Genomic DNA, 18,775 nt, shown 5'->3' with positions numbered 1-18,775 from the left:
TTAACCTATTGAGCTTGAGATATCGATTTATCGGTCTTGAGGAACTTACCACAAATAGTCTAAAATTAAAAGAAAATTGATCACGATTGGGTGAAAATGAATTCCAATGATAAAATCAAGGCAATTTCAAGGCAATTACTCGGAGTTATTGAAATAACTATCCAATTTCTATTGGGAAGGAGGAGGTGCGAACTGAAATAATTTTGTATGGATGAGTCACAAGTAAAAGTTTTAGAAACACTGGAATAGAGGTTGTTTAAAAAAAAATGCGTTCGGTATTTTATTGCATTTTTTAGAGGGCATCAAAAGGATCTGCTCAATAGGTAGGCCTATCAAATACTCTAGGTACGCTACTGCTAATGTGAATCTACTAACCTATGTAGTTTTGAATAAGTAGACCTTGAGATCTATAGGGCAGCTGATGTAAAGCTCATCACCGACGGTTAACAAGGGTGTCGTGGGGCCAGCTACGCAAAGCAAGAGAGAAAACTTAACTCATTCGATTTGCGATGTCTCCGTAGGATCTTAAAAATCACATGGAAAGAAAAAGTGTGCAATACTGAGATCCTTGCACAAACAGGTATTCCCAGCATCTTTACAGTCCTCAGACAACGCCGCTTGCGCTGGCTTGGACATGTTCGAGGATGGAGGACCCCTCATTTTACCACTCAGTCATTACGCCCCTAGTCGTGTGTGGTTACGCAATGAAAATGCAATGTATCATTGACGCCTTTTCAAAAACATACACACACGTAATCTCAATCGCACTTCAATAAAAATGTCTTCACCCAAATAAAACTTCGTATTTCCTGGACACAGAAAATCTTTAACATTACTCGTAGGTGTGGATTTTGATTAAACCTGCCAACTTTGATTTTGTGAAACCAGCTAAAATATGTTTCAGTGCAGAAAGACAAGAGGTGTTTGAATTGCAATTCAAACACGTTCATCTTTCAAACATCAAATCCAATGCAGACTGGACTAGTGATGAAGTTGATTGCTGTAATAAAATCCGTACATAATAAGCAATAAAAAAAAGTACGCTTAATACTGTTACAATGTAACATAATGCATGTTGGGTTTAATAAAAGTAGATTCTTAATTCAAACATCGCCGTTAGACTACTAACACAATTGTACCCTACCGTCAGAAAATGTAATCGGTTAGTAGAAGAACTAATGCATGGTAAAGCTAAAACCAAAAGTGTTCAACTGGATGCCAGGATATTGTTTTTTACTGAACTCTGAGGCACGAAGGTAGGATCTAACTCACGTCGTAACCAAATGTTAAAGAAAAATAATAAATATCAATAAAAGTTTATATGTTTCATGGTTATGGACACTAATTCACTATAGGCTTTATAAGTGTACGATTCACATATTATTTCTAGATTAACATTGCGAGTCAGTATTAATGTGATTTGTTCATACACATTTTCACAATATCTACTGTTGGCAAGACAGCCAATTCTCCTGTTGATGAAGACAGCCAATTTTCCTGTTGGTGAAGACAGCCAATTCTCCTTTTGGTGAAGACAGCCTATTCTCCTGTTGGTGAAGACAGCCAATCTACTTCAGTGATAAAGATGACATTTTACTTAGTCCCTAAAAATAGTTTTTAGTATTCTCACCTTTGTTGCTCAATTTCCCAAATGTTTATTCATTACTTAGACTTAGACTTAGGTCCTCCCGCGCCGTTCGGCGCATTGGGCGGCAAGCTGTCTCCATAATGATATGTCACTGGCAATGTCTGAAGCCTCTTCCCATCTGGTGTCCACTGTTCTGAGGTCCTCCATGAAGGTGTGTCGCCAGGTAATACGAGGACGTCCCTGTTTGCGCTTTCCTCGTTTTGGCTTCCATGTTATCGCAACTCTTGGTGTGCGTAATTCATTTTGACGTAGAACATGTCCCGCAAACCTCATGCGACGCTCAGTCACAACCTCACTAAGTGTTCGACTCCCAGTTCGGCAAAGGATTTCCTTGTTTGAGATCCGGTCTGTGTAACTGACTCCCAAAATCCGTCTCAGCCATCTCTGTTGAGCCACATTTAGTCTTTTCTCAATTTTGACAGATGACTTCCACGTCTCACATGCATATGTAGCAGTTGGAATGACGATTGTGTTGAGAAGGTGTATTTTTGTCTCGAGTCCAATGGCTTGGCTAGTCCAAATAGGCTGCAGCCTTTGGAAAATGCTCCCTGCCTTTCCTATTCGGCACGCTACATCATGGTAAGCATCTCCATCATTTGTTATGATGCTGCCAAGGTACGTGAACTTGTCCAGATCTTCAAGCTTTGACTCGCCAAGTCTGACGGGGACACCCTTTGCCTTATATCCCACTCGCATAATTTTAGTCTTATCCATAAGTTTATTCATAAATTACAAAAATAAAGTTTTGTTTCCAAAGACTTTCCCACCTTGTAATTTTGAGTTTTTACATCTTGTTTGTTTGTAGCATCACAAAATACTGCCCATTCCCCCCCCGCCCCCCCCTATTTCAGATGTCTCAAAGTCATATTAAAGACTTCATCATCCTGGCAATGACCATAACAGTAATGTCACTTGTGTACAATATGCTCTATATCACAGACGAAGAAAGTAGTATTCTCCAAATTAAAGGTATGCATATATATATATATAAAATGTTGTACCATTGCCGGATTTTAGTAAGTGGTGGCCCTCCATTACATAACTTAAAATAAAATCAAATATATATTTAAAAAAAAGATAAACTTAAAAAAGATTTTAGCTCTAACCAGGGGTCGAACTCGTGATTTTGAGACCGTCAGCTCCTTAAACGAACGATTCTACCCATTCGTCCAGCGGGCATTGTATGCGTGAGAAAATCTGTATTTGTAATTTCATTATATAGTCATCTAGAACTCCATCTACTCATCTCGACTTCTGATTTTAGAATTCTTATGATCTAGTTTAGATCTAGACGAAAATCAAGACGTAATGTATATGCGATTTACGTAAAAGTTAAAGCAGATCTTAGATAATCTATCAATAAACTTTAAACAATTTTAAATTTAATAAACAACTGTAATCGGTACACTACGCACGACTACGACTTTTTTTTTTGCTCCAATTTATAGCCAAATTTAAATTTATTTCATTTTTACTTGAAAAATTATAACGGTCAAGCTAGAGTTTTCGCTGTGTGGCCAACGAGCTATAATAGTAATTCTTTTCTCAGAGATATATACATGAACTGTTAAATTTCTATGAAAATCTTTAGAGCCGTTTTTGAGATCAGCGTCCAGGTTCCTGGTATCATCAAGCTTTGACTTGAATAGTGGTTTTGTAACAAAGCTAAATTTATTTTACATTTGTGAAGAAATAAAGTTCTTGTAAAGTTCATCTCATTTTGTCATTTTCTTTACAATTATAAAGTGCACATTTATTTACAAATTATATATTTTTTTAAAAATGTGGAAACCCCCCCCCCCCTCTTATTTTAAAATGAGGGCGCAAAGTTTGGGGCTATCTTATATCCGGCCTTTATTATAGCAATGACTATTCATAAAATCAACATAGTGAATGTCCAGTCCGATTCCGGAGATACTTGGACAAGTGTAACATTCCAGTCGGCTCTGAAGTAAACTAAAGAGACATTGCTCAATGTTTGATAAGTTCGTTGGCTAGCATTTAGTTCGTTCTCTTCCCACGACCTGTGTGGATAGTTTTCAAACTTTACACCAAGAAGAGTTATTCCAGAACTTATTGTATTCACATGTACACTGTTTTTTAGTTTTATTGTTTACACTTTTTGCCTTTCCTTTGGGGTGGAACAGCAAACATAAAGTCGATTCCTTTGAGTTATAAAGTTTTCTAATAGACAATTGTCGCGGCTATCCAAGTGTGCGCTAACTGATCCGTTTCAAAAGTCACTTGTGGATTGAAATTTCTAGTTTTCTATAGAACCGAAACGTCAGGAAGTCCTTGCAAATTTATTTATGTAAACAAGTGTGTTTATAAAGAGTCACCTCCAAACCTGCAAATATTACTTTACTTTGAAAGCCAAAAAGTCTAATTGTTAGTGTGAACAACGCTGCTCTAATACAATAGGCTAAGTGACAACAATATTTTCTCTGAGCGTATAGAAGTATCTCAAATAATAATTATTTCTCTTCAACAGATATGCTCAACAATTGGCACCGTAAAAGTGTACGCTCAAAAGTAGCAGATATGGAATCCCATCTTACACACAACATGGTAGTTACAGCAAAAGGAATCAGTAGCATACCTAGTGTGAGTAATGGAAGACAGACGGGGAATATTAAGAACGAACCTCAGTCTTTAGTTGTTTCATCTGATTCATTGTTAGTTAAGAGAAGTGATTCAAACATGTTAAATTCTACCATGGATAAAATTATCAGCAGTAATAAATCAGAGTCTCCTCATCACAAGCACTCTCAGAGACCAAATGAGTCGATCAAAGGTGTGTCTCGAAACACCACAGAGCAAATAGTGAAAGACAAACCATCGGTTTTAAATACATTCCAGAGACAACCAAAGCCAAAGATTAATCACCAAAAACAGAATGTAGACAAACAGGCAACAAAAGACGCACGTGTAAAACAAAAGGCACAAAACAATTTAGACTCTGTCAAAGAAAGACAATCACAAAAAACAAAGGCTGACAGAAATGAAAAGGATGATTACGACTCGGACAGTCCGAATGATTTCCGGGAGAATGTTTTTGAGAACGAGATCATGACTATCGAAGTTGAAAAAGAGTTTTCTTTGGAGAATGAAAAGACTATAAACTATTGTCCAGAAAAGTCTCCTCACCTGCGTAAGTTTTCTACTTTGGAGTGAATTTTAACATATGATATGAATCTTTATTTTATCCTCCAGATAAAGTATTTTGAAAAACTTATTTGCATTGCAGAATGGTAGTGTTTATAATAAATAATTCAAATGGAAAGTAAATGTATAGTCTCTATTACGTTTTAATTGGGGAAGAATGTTTCTGTAAATATTTTTTTTACATCTGGAGTCGTGCTGTAAAGCTTAATCTTTTAATAGTCCTACATGACATTTTGTGTAGAAAAAATGTGTAGAATCAGAATGTTTGCATTTATTTTGGGATTGAGGAGATTTAATCAATATATAATTACATACTTTGTAAAGAAAAAATGTTGTTTGTCAAATATTTGACATGTTTCGGATGTTCCTTCAGAGTTGAAAAGAATTTACATCTCAGCCCAAACCTTCTGCAGGACGACGTGGGACGGCAGCTGGCAGGTTTCGAACACGGGACCATCGAGACGATAGAACGACAGTCCAGCGTGCATACTGCATGACCAGGCAGCCAATTTAAAATGTTAATTGGATTAGGTCTGAAATACATTTTTAACAAATAGATTCATCATCATCATCATCAAACTCCATTAGAGTGAGGGCTTGAGAGGCTTAAATTCTCTCTTGCAAAAGCCCTGGTCAGAAACCCTGCTGTCTTGCGTAGTGCATAAATGTCGCCATGCAGGTCGAGAATTTTGGGTTTCCCAGACCTGTCGAGACGGAGATCAGCAAGTCTGGGGCAGTCAAACAGAATATGAGGCGCGGTTTCCTCTTCTTCCCCGCAGCGGGGGCACCGTGAATCAAAATTTGGCCATAGCCGCGAGAAATATGAGCCAACAGGACAGTGGCCTGTCCTGCACTGTGCTATAATAGCTTGCTCAGGCCTGGACAGCCTCCACCACGGGGAAGTGCGGTCAGGGCGCCTCATGCGCTCCAAGACTCCACGGGCTTTTTGGGACTTGTCCCAGCACTCAAACCACTTTTCCATTTCTGTTTTTTGTATTATAGCCAGGGCTTGATGAAAACTTACTGCCTGATCAGTGGGTGGAATGTGCCCTCCCTGGTGGGCCAAAGAGTCTGCAATTGTGTTGCCAACGCATATATTAACTTTTATCACATTTTGTAGAAGCTCCATTTGCGCAGCGGTTCTCAGCCTTTTAAGCTCGGCGACCCCTTTTTACAATCCCAAACTCTGCCGCGACCCCCCCCCCCCCCACACAGCAATAGAAGAATACACAAAATACAATCCATATTTTCGATGGTCTTAGGCTACCTCTGACTAATCGTCAATCGACCCCTCAAGGGGTCGCGATCCACAGGTTGAGAACCCCTGATTTAGCGCAACGCATAGACTTTTGGGAGAGCTCTTATGCCAGTGTAAACAATCTAATCAGAACGGTTGCCTGGTCGTGTGCTATGCGCTCTGGACTGTCGCTCGTCACGATGTTCCATGGCTCCACCCTCTCCATCCATCTGGAAGTTTGAGCTAGGATTGGAAACTTGTAAAACAAAGCAAATATCAAGCGCAGTGACGTCACTAGGAGGTGCGAAGGATGCGGACCCACCAGGTGACACCGTTTTGGGGGTGACACAAAAGTTTGAAAAATTTTATCTCTGAAAAAGCACAGGCCATAGACATAGATGACCTTTACATCATCTGCCCTATAGATCACATGGTCTGAAAGGGGAACTGTACTTTTTTTTTTTTACAAAAGCAGACACATCGGAAAAGATAGTAATAATAAAATCTTTAGATATATGCCCAAATATGCCTAGACACATCTAGGTGGTAGTTTAAGTGTAAATGAAACAGTACAACTTTATACCATTTCTGTCTCAAAGTATAACAAAGGAAACCTGTTCAGGTGCCTTCTGTTTCTACTTTTAATTAAATTTAATTGCAAAATTTGCAAAAACAGTTGAATAAATGTCATAAACAGTGGGATTTCATAATAGAATTGAAACTCATTTTACATTTGAGTAGCTATCAATAAAAGTGGGTAATCAGCTCACTATATTGGGTCAACAAAAAGAACAAACTAACAATAGTGTTTAGTGGAACATAGCTGAAGAAAGTTGATGGGGGTGACACACTGAGCTAACCGCACCAGTTGACACCGACAAGAGGACGCCACTGACCAAGCGTAGTCTATGAGAAAACGCTGGATAGTAAATTAAGGTTAATGTTGGGCTGTTTGTCGGGACTGCTTTAAAAAATTGAGCTAGGGGTCTACAGAGCCGTCATCCTCCCTACATTGCTCTATGCCTCAGAAACATGGACAGTGTACAGTAAACATGCAAAGAGACTAAACTGCTTCCACATGACATGTCTGAGAAAAATACTAAATGTCAAATGGCAAGACAAAATACCAGATACAGAAGTCCTTCGAAGAGCGTGTCTGCAAAGCATCCACACAATCCTGATGCAGTCCCAGCTGCGATGGGCAGGTCACGTCTACAGAATGGAAAACCACCGCATCCCAAAACGACTCTTGTATGGCCAACTAAGCGAAGGAAAGCGCTCGCAAGGTGGGCAAAGAAAGCGCTTTAGGGACACCCTCAAAGCTTCTCTGAAGGCGTTCAGCATAGAACCAGGCACCTGGGAGACAGAGGCACACGACAGAGCATCATGGCGTCACGCTGTGAAAACTGGCGCACAGGTTGCTAAGGAAAAAAGAACAACGCAGGCAGAAGAAAAACGCCAGAAAAGAAAAGCAAGACAAACGACACTAGCTCCAGCTGGAATAACCTGCCCAGTTTGCAGCCGAACATTCCCGGCTCACATAGGTCTCACCAGCCACATGAGGAGGCATAAAACCCCAGTGCAAAGCCCTCAGCCCCCTGGATGACAAAGTGGTCATCATCGAACCACGATGGACGAACTATATAATAATAAAAAATTGCAATGATTAATAATAATGATTTTTTTTAATTTGTCCTTTCCATTTTTTAGTTGGCAGTTTAAATGGACTGTACGATGAAATTACGAAAGAAGAATTGAAAATCGTTTTCCCCGATATTGAGAAGGGCGGGCGAATACGACCCTCTGATTGTATTGCAAAGCAAAAACTGGCCATCATAATACCTTATCGAAATCGATACCCACATTTACACATCACTCTTCAAAATCTGCTCCCGATATTAAAACGTCAGCAAGTGGATGCTACTTTCTTTGTTATCGAACAGGTGAGTTGGTTGAGTTATTATTTGGGACTAGGTGAGTTGGTTGAGTTATTGTTTGGGACTAGGTGAGTTGGTTGAGTTATTGTTTGGGACTAGGTGTCTGGAAGTTTCTAAATGTATAAGCTCTATTTTGTTTTACATTATCAAACAGACTGCTCTTAAAACGTAGCACTTTGAAACGGTAATATTATGTCAACTTCCAAGATTTGCCATCCTACACGTATGTGTCCATGACCAAAAGAGAACATCATTCTAATTTTATTAGTGTCGAGGGCTATGTCTTTGTCTTTCCAAATTGTTTTGAGTTTTGCAAGTGCTGCTGTGGACTGTACAATTCCGGACAGTAGTTTAGGTTTGGTTTCCTTGTCTGCAACGATAGCTCTGAGGTGTTTAAAACGTCATCGCAAACGAGATTTGAGATCAAAATGGCGATAGGGTCCCACGGTGGCTTGTCGAAAATCGCAAACTAAAATTTTATGGCCATAACACAGGTCTTCAGAGCTCGCAAAGACTTTCGTTCAGAGAACAATAACAGGAAAAAGAAGAGGCAGACACTGAAAGCGATGGGAAGAGAACATAAAAGAATGTTCGGGCCTGTCATTGGAAGAGATTCTATTAAATGCAAAAGACAGAGAGGAATGAGAAGAAAGTCGACAGATTATGTGTTATGCCCCAACGATCCAATGGACTAAGTGACTGGTGAAGGTGAATAGTAGTTTGGCTCAACTTTTATGGCAGTGAATGTTATTTGGTTCAGAAACGAGGGGAATATTTTTTTAAAATTTACTTTGAATTTGTACAGACAAATGTTTCATTCTAGGGATCTAATTTAGTCATAAAGACGGACTCTCCTGAGTTTTTAAAATAAATAAATCTTTAATCATTTAATGAAACAAAAGTTTAAAATATGCATTATGTCCACAAACAAAGCTTTTTTTTTTGAAGAAGAGAAAAAGACAGTTCAGTCTATACTCTACCTTTGCTACATCGAGTATAACATCTAGTATAACATCTAGTATGACATCTAACATTCTAGTGTGACATCTAGTATGACATCTAGTGTGACATCGAGTATGACACCTAGCATGATATCGAGTAACATCGAGAATAACATCTCGTATGACATCGAGAATGACATCTCGTAAGACATCCAGTATGACATCGAGCATTGCATCTATCACGACATCGAGTATGACACCGAGTATGACATCGAGCATGACATCGAGTATGACATCGAATATAGCATCGAGTATAACATCGAGTATTACATCAAGTATGACATCGAATATGACATCGAGTATGACAGCTATCGTGACATCTAGTATGACTTCTAACACGACGTTGAGTATGACATATAGCATGACAACTATAATGGTCTCGAGTATGACATCTAACATGACACCGAGTATGGCATCCAGTATGACATCTAGTATGACATCTAGTATGACATCTAACATGACATCGAGTATGACATCTAGAATGACATCTAGTATGTCATCTAGTATGACATATAGTATGACATCTAGTATGACATCTAGTATGACATCTAGTATGATTTGTATGACATCTTGTATGACTTCACTGTTTATAATGCATTGAAGTATTTCCCCTCGTGTCGTAGCATTGAATTAGTTTTTGTTCTGTTCCTCGGTTTTCTCTCCAAATTCGCCTATGGTGACTCAGTCATTAAGACACTGTCTTCGAGTCCAAAGGGTTAGACGAGTGCAGTCAGTATTCAAGCCTCAACGCACTAGTAATATATAACAGATTTGCATATATTTTTCACATACATGAACTGCCACAGACCCAGCATTTGTTAATTAGTCATATAAATATCTGTATGTAGTAAATTCAAGTCTGTTTAGAGAGAAACAGGTGCTCATTATGTTTTCTATGATAGGCTCCACCCTCAACGTTTAATAAAGGTGCAGTCATGAATGCTGGCTTCCTTGAGGCTGAGAAACTTGGCAACTTTGATTGTTACATCTTCCACGATGTGGACCTGATTCCGTTGAATGATAGAAATCTGTACAGGTGTGAGTCCAACCCTAGGCACTACGCTGTGGCTATGAATAAGTATAACTACACGTGAGAGAATTAGACTCCTTTATACTTTTTGTTGTCAGTCTTTCCCTGATCTATAGTCTATATATCTCCATCTGCTTTCTGTTCCTTTCTTTATTTTCTCAACCTCATCGTCATCTTTCTTCCCCCCCCCCCTCTCTCTCTCTCTCTCTCTCATTTCTTTTTCTTCCTTTTATAAATCTCAAAATTTTCTTTTACAAAGCTCAAACTCAATCCATCTGTCTGGTACAAATTTTGTACACGTAATTTCTCCCATTTCCCATTCTCGGATGAAGTTGAAACTTTGCACAGTTATTCATTGTCCATAACAAAAATATAAAACAATCCTTTAATTGAAAAGTGTTAATTTAGTAATGTATATAGAAAAATGTAAATAATTCTTACAGTATTGAAATATATGGCTGCAAATGCGCAGTTCTTTCCCTTATATAAGCAATTTAAATAAAAATTCCCTTGTTTTTAGGTTTTGCTCTTCTCTTTCTTTTCCTTCTAGATGAACCCTAACTGTTCACTGGGAGAGTCCCACAATATGATTGACGTGCAGTGTTACTTTCTTGTTTCAGGTTACCCTACCCTCATTTCTTCGGTGGTATCAACGGATTCTCAAAGGAACAGTATCTCAAGGTCAATGGGAATTCAAATCTGTACGTTGGCTGGGGAGGCGAAGACGATGACATTATGTTTAGGTAATGCAGTCCACTTTGACGTGACTGAGATAAATAACATTGTCCACTAGGGGAGCTCGCGGCGTTCCCCCAGACCCCCTTGTCTACAATTTTTCCACTATCTCCAGGAAGAACCTATTCTCGGGTACAATAAACATCTTCCGAAAGAATGAAAGGTCAGAATGTATATATATAATTTATTTTAGAGGGGGGGGGGAGAAGAAAAATCCTGGCTACGCCCATGAGTTACTGAGAGAGCAATTTAATCGTTCTATAAAACTTATAAAGGAGGAATTGTCTTAAAAAAAAAAGAGTATTTTTTTAAAATATTTTTCTTGTTCTACAATTCCTCTATTCAGATCGCACATTCATTGCCTAAAAAAAGATATACCATCGTGGCTGGACACAGTTCTCGAAAAAAACTCTAACGATTTTTCTAGAAATTTGACAGTTGGTGCATATAGTCGGGAAAAGAAATTAGGCCTACTAGCTTGTTGGCCACACTGGGAAAACTGTAGAATTAGTATTTACTTTAAAAAAACAATATAAGCATTATTTTCTATGTGGATATGTGGTGGAGAGGCTCCGTACCAATAGGTTCTCCGTACCAATAGGTTCTCCGTACCAATAGGTTCTCCGTACCGGAGAGCGTAAACGTAGGGTTGGTGGAAGAGATGATTGCACCAAAATCCACAATTTGTTTTAAAACTAATAATTAGCATTACTACAAATATATACTTAAGTTTGTTTTACAATTTCTGCTATTAGTTTGCAAACTCTTCGAAAAAGTAACTAATTGGCCACATTGTGAAAATTTTTTCACAAATTGAATCATCTTAAAAATGTGTTTCCGTGTTGAACTGGAATGACCTCACTCGACTCAGATGTTTCCGTGTTGAACTGGAATGACCTCACTCGACTCAAATGTTTCCGTGTTCAACTGGCATGACCTCACTCGACTCAAATGTTTCTTTAGATTCAGCAAAGAGTTGAATAAATAAATACAATCACGCATATGAGCATTTCGCGCACCGTCGTATGTAGAAATCTTTAGCTAGCTGTTTATGAAGAACTTGATTATGCAAAGCTCGCTGGTAAGACATCTTGCAGTAATGAAGTATTACCAGAAATAGTAGGAGACATAATTTGTAAAAACTTTTTTTAAAATTTGACTTGTTGTTTTTTTTTTTACTATGTCAAATTATTTTTTTTTATTAATTGATATTTCTGACCAATATTAATTCTTTCTCTCTTTTTATATAACACAAAATAAAATTTATAAAATTAAACATTAATTTAATTTAATGAGGTCAAATCAACGATGGTATCGTCAATTACAAGAGTAAGAGTTTATGTGTTCTGTGTGCAACTCTAGGAAAAAAAAAAAAAAAAAAAAAAAGTAATATTGTTTATTAGTTCTTCCTAATGTAACATATAAAAGCCGTGTACGCTAATTAGAGGAAAAAAAAAAAAAAAAAAAGCTTATATTAAGTGTAATTGTATCAAGTAGCTTAGATCAGTCATGTGATTAAATTTGTAATAGATCTAGATTAAAAAAAAATAAATCTGTGATATTTGTAACATTTTACCAATAGTTTTCGTTTAGCGCTAATTCATGCTTATAGCAATCCTAATACACTATGATCCTATCATTTGTCCGGACAAGTTGGGGAAGAAAAAAGAAAGAGGGGGGTGGGGGTGGAATCTTGTGAATGTTACCGTGATCGCTTTACAAATAAAAAGTTGAAAGAACTGAATTTTTAATTTGAGCCTCCTGAGGCTGGAACTTCTGTGCCGAGGGAGTGCTCATGAATATAGTGGGTTTTTTTTTTTGCTTTTTTTTTTAAATAGTTATTTTAGGCTAGTTTCAAAGCGGCAACCTATTTCTCTTCAAAATGTATAAAGGGGACTAAGTCAGCTTATACCACCACATTAGTCACGAACAATTTCTTCCCCTTGTTCTATTCATGACAAAATAATTAATTACTCAAAGTTAATTAACCAATTGTTGTTTTGTGTGTGTGTGTGTTGTCAGTTACATATAATTGTGCAAAATTTCAGCTTGATCCGAGATTGGGTGTGAGAGTAATAACATACACACTTTTTACCTGACAGACAGAATGAGTTGATTTAGGTGTCATGGGAAACCATCACTTTCTCGTCTGTCTCAAAGACAAATAGGATATTGTAGATTCTAATTTAGGAAAGGAAATTTCCTTTAGAAAAACTTTCTTTTTTTTTATAACTGCACTCGCGATGTTTCAATAACAAGCGTAGTCTGATGAAAGAGAACACGCCTGAAAACTATAATACATAGTCATACATAAATATAGACTGGCCGATTAAAGAGTTTTATGAAACGAAAATTTATGACTTGCAATTTTGTGTACTTTATTATACAGCAGTGTAGTTTTGTTTCATCTCTAAGACTGAAGATCATGCAACTTTCCAGAATTCGGAAATCCGACAACAATAGATATACATGTTTTCAAGTTACATGTTCAAGTTATTTCCTTTTTCCAGTCTATATTTTTTTGTAATAAAATAATAATAATAATTATAATAATCTTTATTGTCCGTATGGAAATTTGTCTTACAATTTGTGCATTACACCAAACAAAAAACATTATAACTATAAGAAACCAAAATGCACATTCACACCAGACTCACTCATAATTTACATTTGACAAAGTTTATATCAGATTGTTTCTATTTAATGATTTGATTGCCAGGGGAACAAAAGAGTGTTTGTGTCTGTTTGTCTTTGCTATCGGTGTCTTGGATCTCTTTTGTGATTACATTGAAACTGAAACTGAAAGCGTGGAGATATTTGTGAATATTTTTATTTAGTTTATAGAAGGATTTCTAGCTTAACTCTTTCGGAGTCTCCTAATTGACGATTACATCGTTGATTCAACCTCATTAAATTTAATTAATATTTAATTTTATAAACTATACTTTGTGTATTTCAAAAAGAGCATGCATTTCCCTTTAATTATATAGCAAATAAAGCATTTTCTGAAAATAAACGACAAAGCTATTGAAGCTTAATCATAACAGGGGAGTGAAATAGACTTACTTACTTAGACTTAGGTCCTCCCGCGCCGTTCGGCGCATTGGGCGGCAAGCTGTCTCCATAAAGATCTGTCACTGGCAATGTCTGAAGCCTCCTCCCACCTGGTGTCCACTGTTCTGAGGTCCTCCATGAAGGTGTGTCGCCAAGTAATACGAGGACGTCCTGTTTGTGCTTTCCTCGTTTTGGCTTCCATGTTATCGCAACTCTTGGTGTGCGTAATTCATTTTGACGTAGAACATGTCCCGCAAACCTCATGCGACGCTCAATCACAACCTCACTAAGTGTTCGACTCCCAGTTCGGCATAGGATTTCCTTGTTTGAGACCCGATCTGTGTAACTGACTCCCAAAATCCGTCTCAGCCATCTCTGTTGAGCCACATTTAGTCTTTTCTCAATTTTGACAGATGACTTCCAAGTCTCACATGCATTTGTAGCAGTTGGAATGACGATTGTGTTGAGAAGGTGTATTTTTGTCTCGAGTCCAATGGCTTGGCTAGTCCAAATAGGCTGCAGTGAAATAGTAATGAGCAAAATTAAGAATTCCGTCAGAATGTGGGAAAATAATTACGGAGAGAAAGAGTTAATTCAAATGTATGTGTGTCATCATATCATTTAGGTTTATATTGATGCCTACAAGGGAGATTGGATTAGCTGTTTGGAGCTAGGCTACATCTCTAATCATAGCCGAAACGTTGAGACCTAAACTGTGACGTTTTTTTTTCACTCTATGTTCCCCCAGATTAAAAAGTAAAAACTACACCATACTACGCTACCCGCCCCAGATCGCTCGTTATCATATGATCAAGCACACGAGAGACAAAGGGAATGAAGCCAACCCATTAAGGTCAGTATTTTGAGAACTGGAAAGTACTTTGTGACGAAGCTCGTTGCTCTCATGTAAGAATCTATTCTCACTGTTATGGCTTCCTTATCTTTTAAACTATAAAACAATGGACGCCATTGAGACATGGTAATCTTGCTGTTTTAAAGTTCGCCTTTCATTTTACAAACCTTTGTATTAAAGTTACAATTAAATAAAGGCATCAATACGAAAAAAAAAATACATTCACAATAGCCCCCTTTCTCAACACAACCAGCAATAAAATTTGTCCGAGTTTATACAACCAGCTGTACACCTTGTCGAAAAATTATAATGGTTAGGAAGCAAGCATTTATGGCGCGTCTTTTTTTTTATTTTTTTATTCCATTACTAAGTTGATGTGATGTGGTTTTTTTTTTTATTCCGTTGTTATCGTTGATTGCTTGACAGAATCAGTATTCTGGAAAACGCCACCATGAGACTTGAAATTAATGGTTTGAACACAGTAAAATACAAAGTGCTCAATATCACATTCGATCATCTGTATACTTGGATCACTGTGGCAATCAATAATACAGACATTTTTCTGGTTGGTTCATTTATGAATTAAATTTAAATTTCTAGATACCCAAAATTGTTTAACAACGTTTTTGGAGATTTCCATCTATGGGAGATAACCAAAAGCTATAAATTGCCAGCCATTCGGTGTAAGGAACTAGGAAGTGTTGATTAGCTGTCATTTTTAACTCTTTAACTCCGTAATTACTTTTGCACATTCAGACGGAATTCTTCATTTTGCTCATTACTGATTTACTACCATATTATGGTTAAGCTTCAATCGCTTTATTGTTTGTGATCAGAAAATGTTTTATTTGGTAGAGGACTAAAGGGGAATGCATACTCCTTCTATATAACGTAAAGTAAAGTTTAAAAAATTAGACATTAATTTAATTTATGGAGGTCAACTCAACGATGGTTTCGTCGATTAGGAGAGAAAGAGTTAAGATAGACGATAACTTTGTGTACTTTTTATCCACACACCTATATATAATATATGTAGGTCTGTGTTTTAATCACTGTAAAGAAAACTTTTAAAACTCTTTCGTTAGACACACAAGCTCATTTTTATTTTGTTGCCATTAGTGGTCTGTTAATAGAGCGTCTTTGACATTGTTTACAATTGAAAATTTGTCTTAAATATCCCCAACTAAAAATTTATTTATTTAAAAAACTAATACACTTGCTTTTTACAAAGAAAATCTTATCTTAATAAAGTTTCCCCAAATACTGTCACTTTATGATATTGTAGCTAAGATTATAACACTTAGAGAATACAAAAAGCGACTTTCCTTTCAAGTCAATGAATATGTTCTTTAGATCATTATTATTGACTTAATTTCATTTAAGAAATAAAAAAAAGACTAAACAGCATTAGATTAGATGTTGTTACAATAGAAATCTAAATGTTTATAAAGAGCTACTTGATGGCTGATCCGAGGTTACCGAGTGGCTGAATTAAGGTCATCGAGTGCGTGACCCAATCCAAGTTTTAATAGTAGCTTTTCTAAATGCGGATTCTGACAGGAATAAGTAATCGAAGTCTACTAGGAAACGTGCCGATGTAAATCTATTATCCTTTACTTGCTCCTTGTTTTGTTGGTAAACGAACAGTAGCTGTTGTAATTTATTTTTTTTTCAGAATGCTCCCTTTAAGATTCTCAAAATCGTCTTGGACGCCAAGAAAAAATGGCGCGATGAAAAAATAAAACGAGATCAAACCAGAACTGATGCCAAGGGACCAAAAGCAAAACTTTAACTTCCTTAAGTCTAGAAACCAAACCTTTTTTTTTGTTTACCACGCTGTAATTATATTCATTCCAACAGATATCTCTCAGAAGAAGGTTCTGATCAGCAACTGTAACAATGATGCCCTCCGACGGTGTTATGGCTGTGCCATAGTAAATAGCAATAGTAATTTTACTACACTCCCCCCCCCCCATCCTAAAAAAAAGCACTAATTGAATAGACCTTTCATAGTGTAATAACTTAAGGGAGGCAACGATATAGACGATTATTTACCTGGGGACATCACAACATCATAGAACAACGTCTGTCTTGAGTACAGCCTCATCATAAGCTCTAGACTTGACGGAACTCCCTTATCTTCTATTTAAAGTCAACATCCTTCTCTGTCTAGTCTCTGTCTAGTGTCTAGAGTCTAACAGTGAACACCTTCTCTGTCTAGTGTCTAGAGTCTAACTGTGAGCACCTTCTGCACTATCTTGGATGGCGGTGTGCATAGCAGAGTTATAACAATATCATCTTTTCCACCCTTTATACAATTTCCTTCTTCAGCTTGTAAGTCTTCATGGGAATAAAAAAAATACATATTCGGACATGGTTCTCGAAAACGGCTCTATTTTCCTAGAAATGTTTCAGTGTATATGTATCTTTGTGAAAAAGAATTATAAGCTAATCGGCCACATAAGGAATACTTAATTTTACCTTTGGAAGTATAATAATCTAGAAATTCAATTTGATCTGGAGGTCTAGACAATCTTTATCATGAACCCACATACGTCAGCGGGTATTCCCGCTTGTTTTCAGTTTAGAGTGCACTAAATGGATAGACTTTCAGGAACAGTTTGCGCACCGTCGTCTAAGTCTTGCTCTATTGGCCAATCACAAACCTAGAACCTGTCTTTTAATGTTGCCATACTAAGAGCAAAGTAATCGCTCTTGCAAAACGCCATCAGCATTGTAAAGGAAGAATTGTCTTCTTTATAATACTAATGCCCCTCTTCAAGTCACTCCTTCATGGAACCTAGATCCTTGATCCAGGAATCTGGACAGCTGATCTAAAAAAATGGCTATAGCGACTTTCCTAGAAATTTTAACAATTGATGTATATCGCTGAGAAAAGAATTACTAGCTCGTTGGTCACATGTTGAAAACTATAGTTGAACAGTTATAACTTTTCAAATTAAAATTAGCTTGAATAGAGTTAGAAAAAAAAAGGCATACGCGTAGACAGCCATAGCGTTCTGAAATTATGCGATAAAAGAATAAATTTAAAGCTGTTTCTATTTGATTGAAAGAATATCTAAGCTTTAGTATTATTTTTTTTACGTAAATCTAATATAGATTACATCTAGATTTAGAAGGATATCTAAATCTAGACTAGATTTTAATAATTGTAAATCAGAAGTCTAGGTCAAGTAGATGGCCATATACTGATAATATCAATAGATAATCCCCGCTGGCAGAATTGATAAATACGTATACTCAGACATATATCGGTAACAAAATCACAGGTTCGATACCCGGTAGGAACCAATTATTATTATTAATTATGTTTTTAAATATTCTATTATATTTTAAGTTGCATACTGGAGGTATTGTGTTTTTTTTTAAAGGAATTTTAATTATTTTTTTCTTGTTTAAAATAAAAATTATATGATACTTGTTTGTCTAATTAACATTACGCAAATGAATTCTTTCTGATACAAAAATGACGAGACAGTAAAAATGTTTATCTCCATGTATCTCAAGTTGGCGTGCTGTGAACCCACTAGGATTTTAACCGCAAAGTTGAGAATCAATGGTGTGACATAAAGAGACTACAGTTCTTTCTTTGTCCCTTACATATTTGGGTAGATCTGGGTATGGGGCCCTTAGAGACTACACAGACCGGACAGAACCAGAGATGCCGATTTCTCCGTCAGAGATTTAAAGGGTTTTGAGACTAGTCAGTCTTGAGCACTGTTCATCATTTTGTTTACGTTACAGTATTACAATTAACTAGTTAGTTAAAAAAAACTCGTAGAAAACAAAGGTTAGCTTATTTTTAAAAATTGACATTACAATAGAATTATTTCCAAAATTAAACTATTAAGAATCATAAAGAAATGAATAAACTAAGACGATTGTTTAAAGCTAGAGTTTAGTAATATATTTGTAAATTCTATATCTAGATTAAACCAATGGACTAAACAATGAAGTAAAAAAAGATTGGCCTATCTTCTTCTTCTTCTTTATATTACAGAGCATCGATCAGTGTAGTAACAACATGTACCGTGTGTCCGAAATAAATGTAGTAAATTAGATTCAAACTGTTCTATAGCTTACATTGTATTGAA

At 36.7% G+C, this 18,775-nt stretch overlaps 1 protein-coding gene across 1 annotated transcript; it reads left to right on the top strand.

The window, feature by feature from the left end:
* The first annotated feature begins 630 nt into the window (after positions 1-630).
* LOC106055624 (beta-1,4-N-acetylgalactosaminyltransferase bre-4-like) lies at positions 631-18,546 on the top strand. The gene is made up of 9 exons (XM_056013317.1): positions 631-1,256; positions 2,500-2,617; positions 4,140-4,799; positions 7,761-7,993; positions 9,891-10,078; positions 10,639-10,761; positions 14,556-14,660; positions 15,087-15,225; positions 16,336-18,546. The coding sequence occupies exons 2-9, from the start codon at positions 2,500-2,502 to the stop codon at positions 16,450-16,452; spliced, it is 1,683 nt and encodes a 560-aa protein (XP_055869292.1). The 5' UTR covers positions 631-1,256; the 3' UTR covers positions 16,453-18,546.
* Positions 18,547-18,775: the final 229 nt, after the last annotated feature.

This window comes from Biomphalaria glabrata, chromosome 15 (genome assembly GCF_947242115.1).
Source record: "Biomphalaria glabrata chromosome 15, xgBioGlab47.1, whole genome shotgun sequence".
NCBI classification, from domain to species: Eukaryota; Metazoa; Mollusca; class Gastropoda; family Planorbidae; genus Biomphalaria; species Biomphalaria glabrata.
Note: the sequence above shows the minus strand (reverse complement) of the source record. Positions and strands in the feature narration are given on the sequence as shown.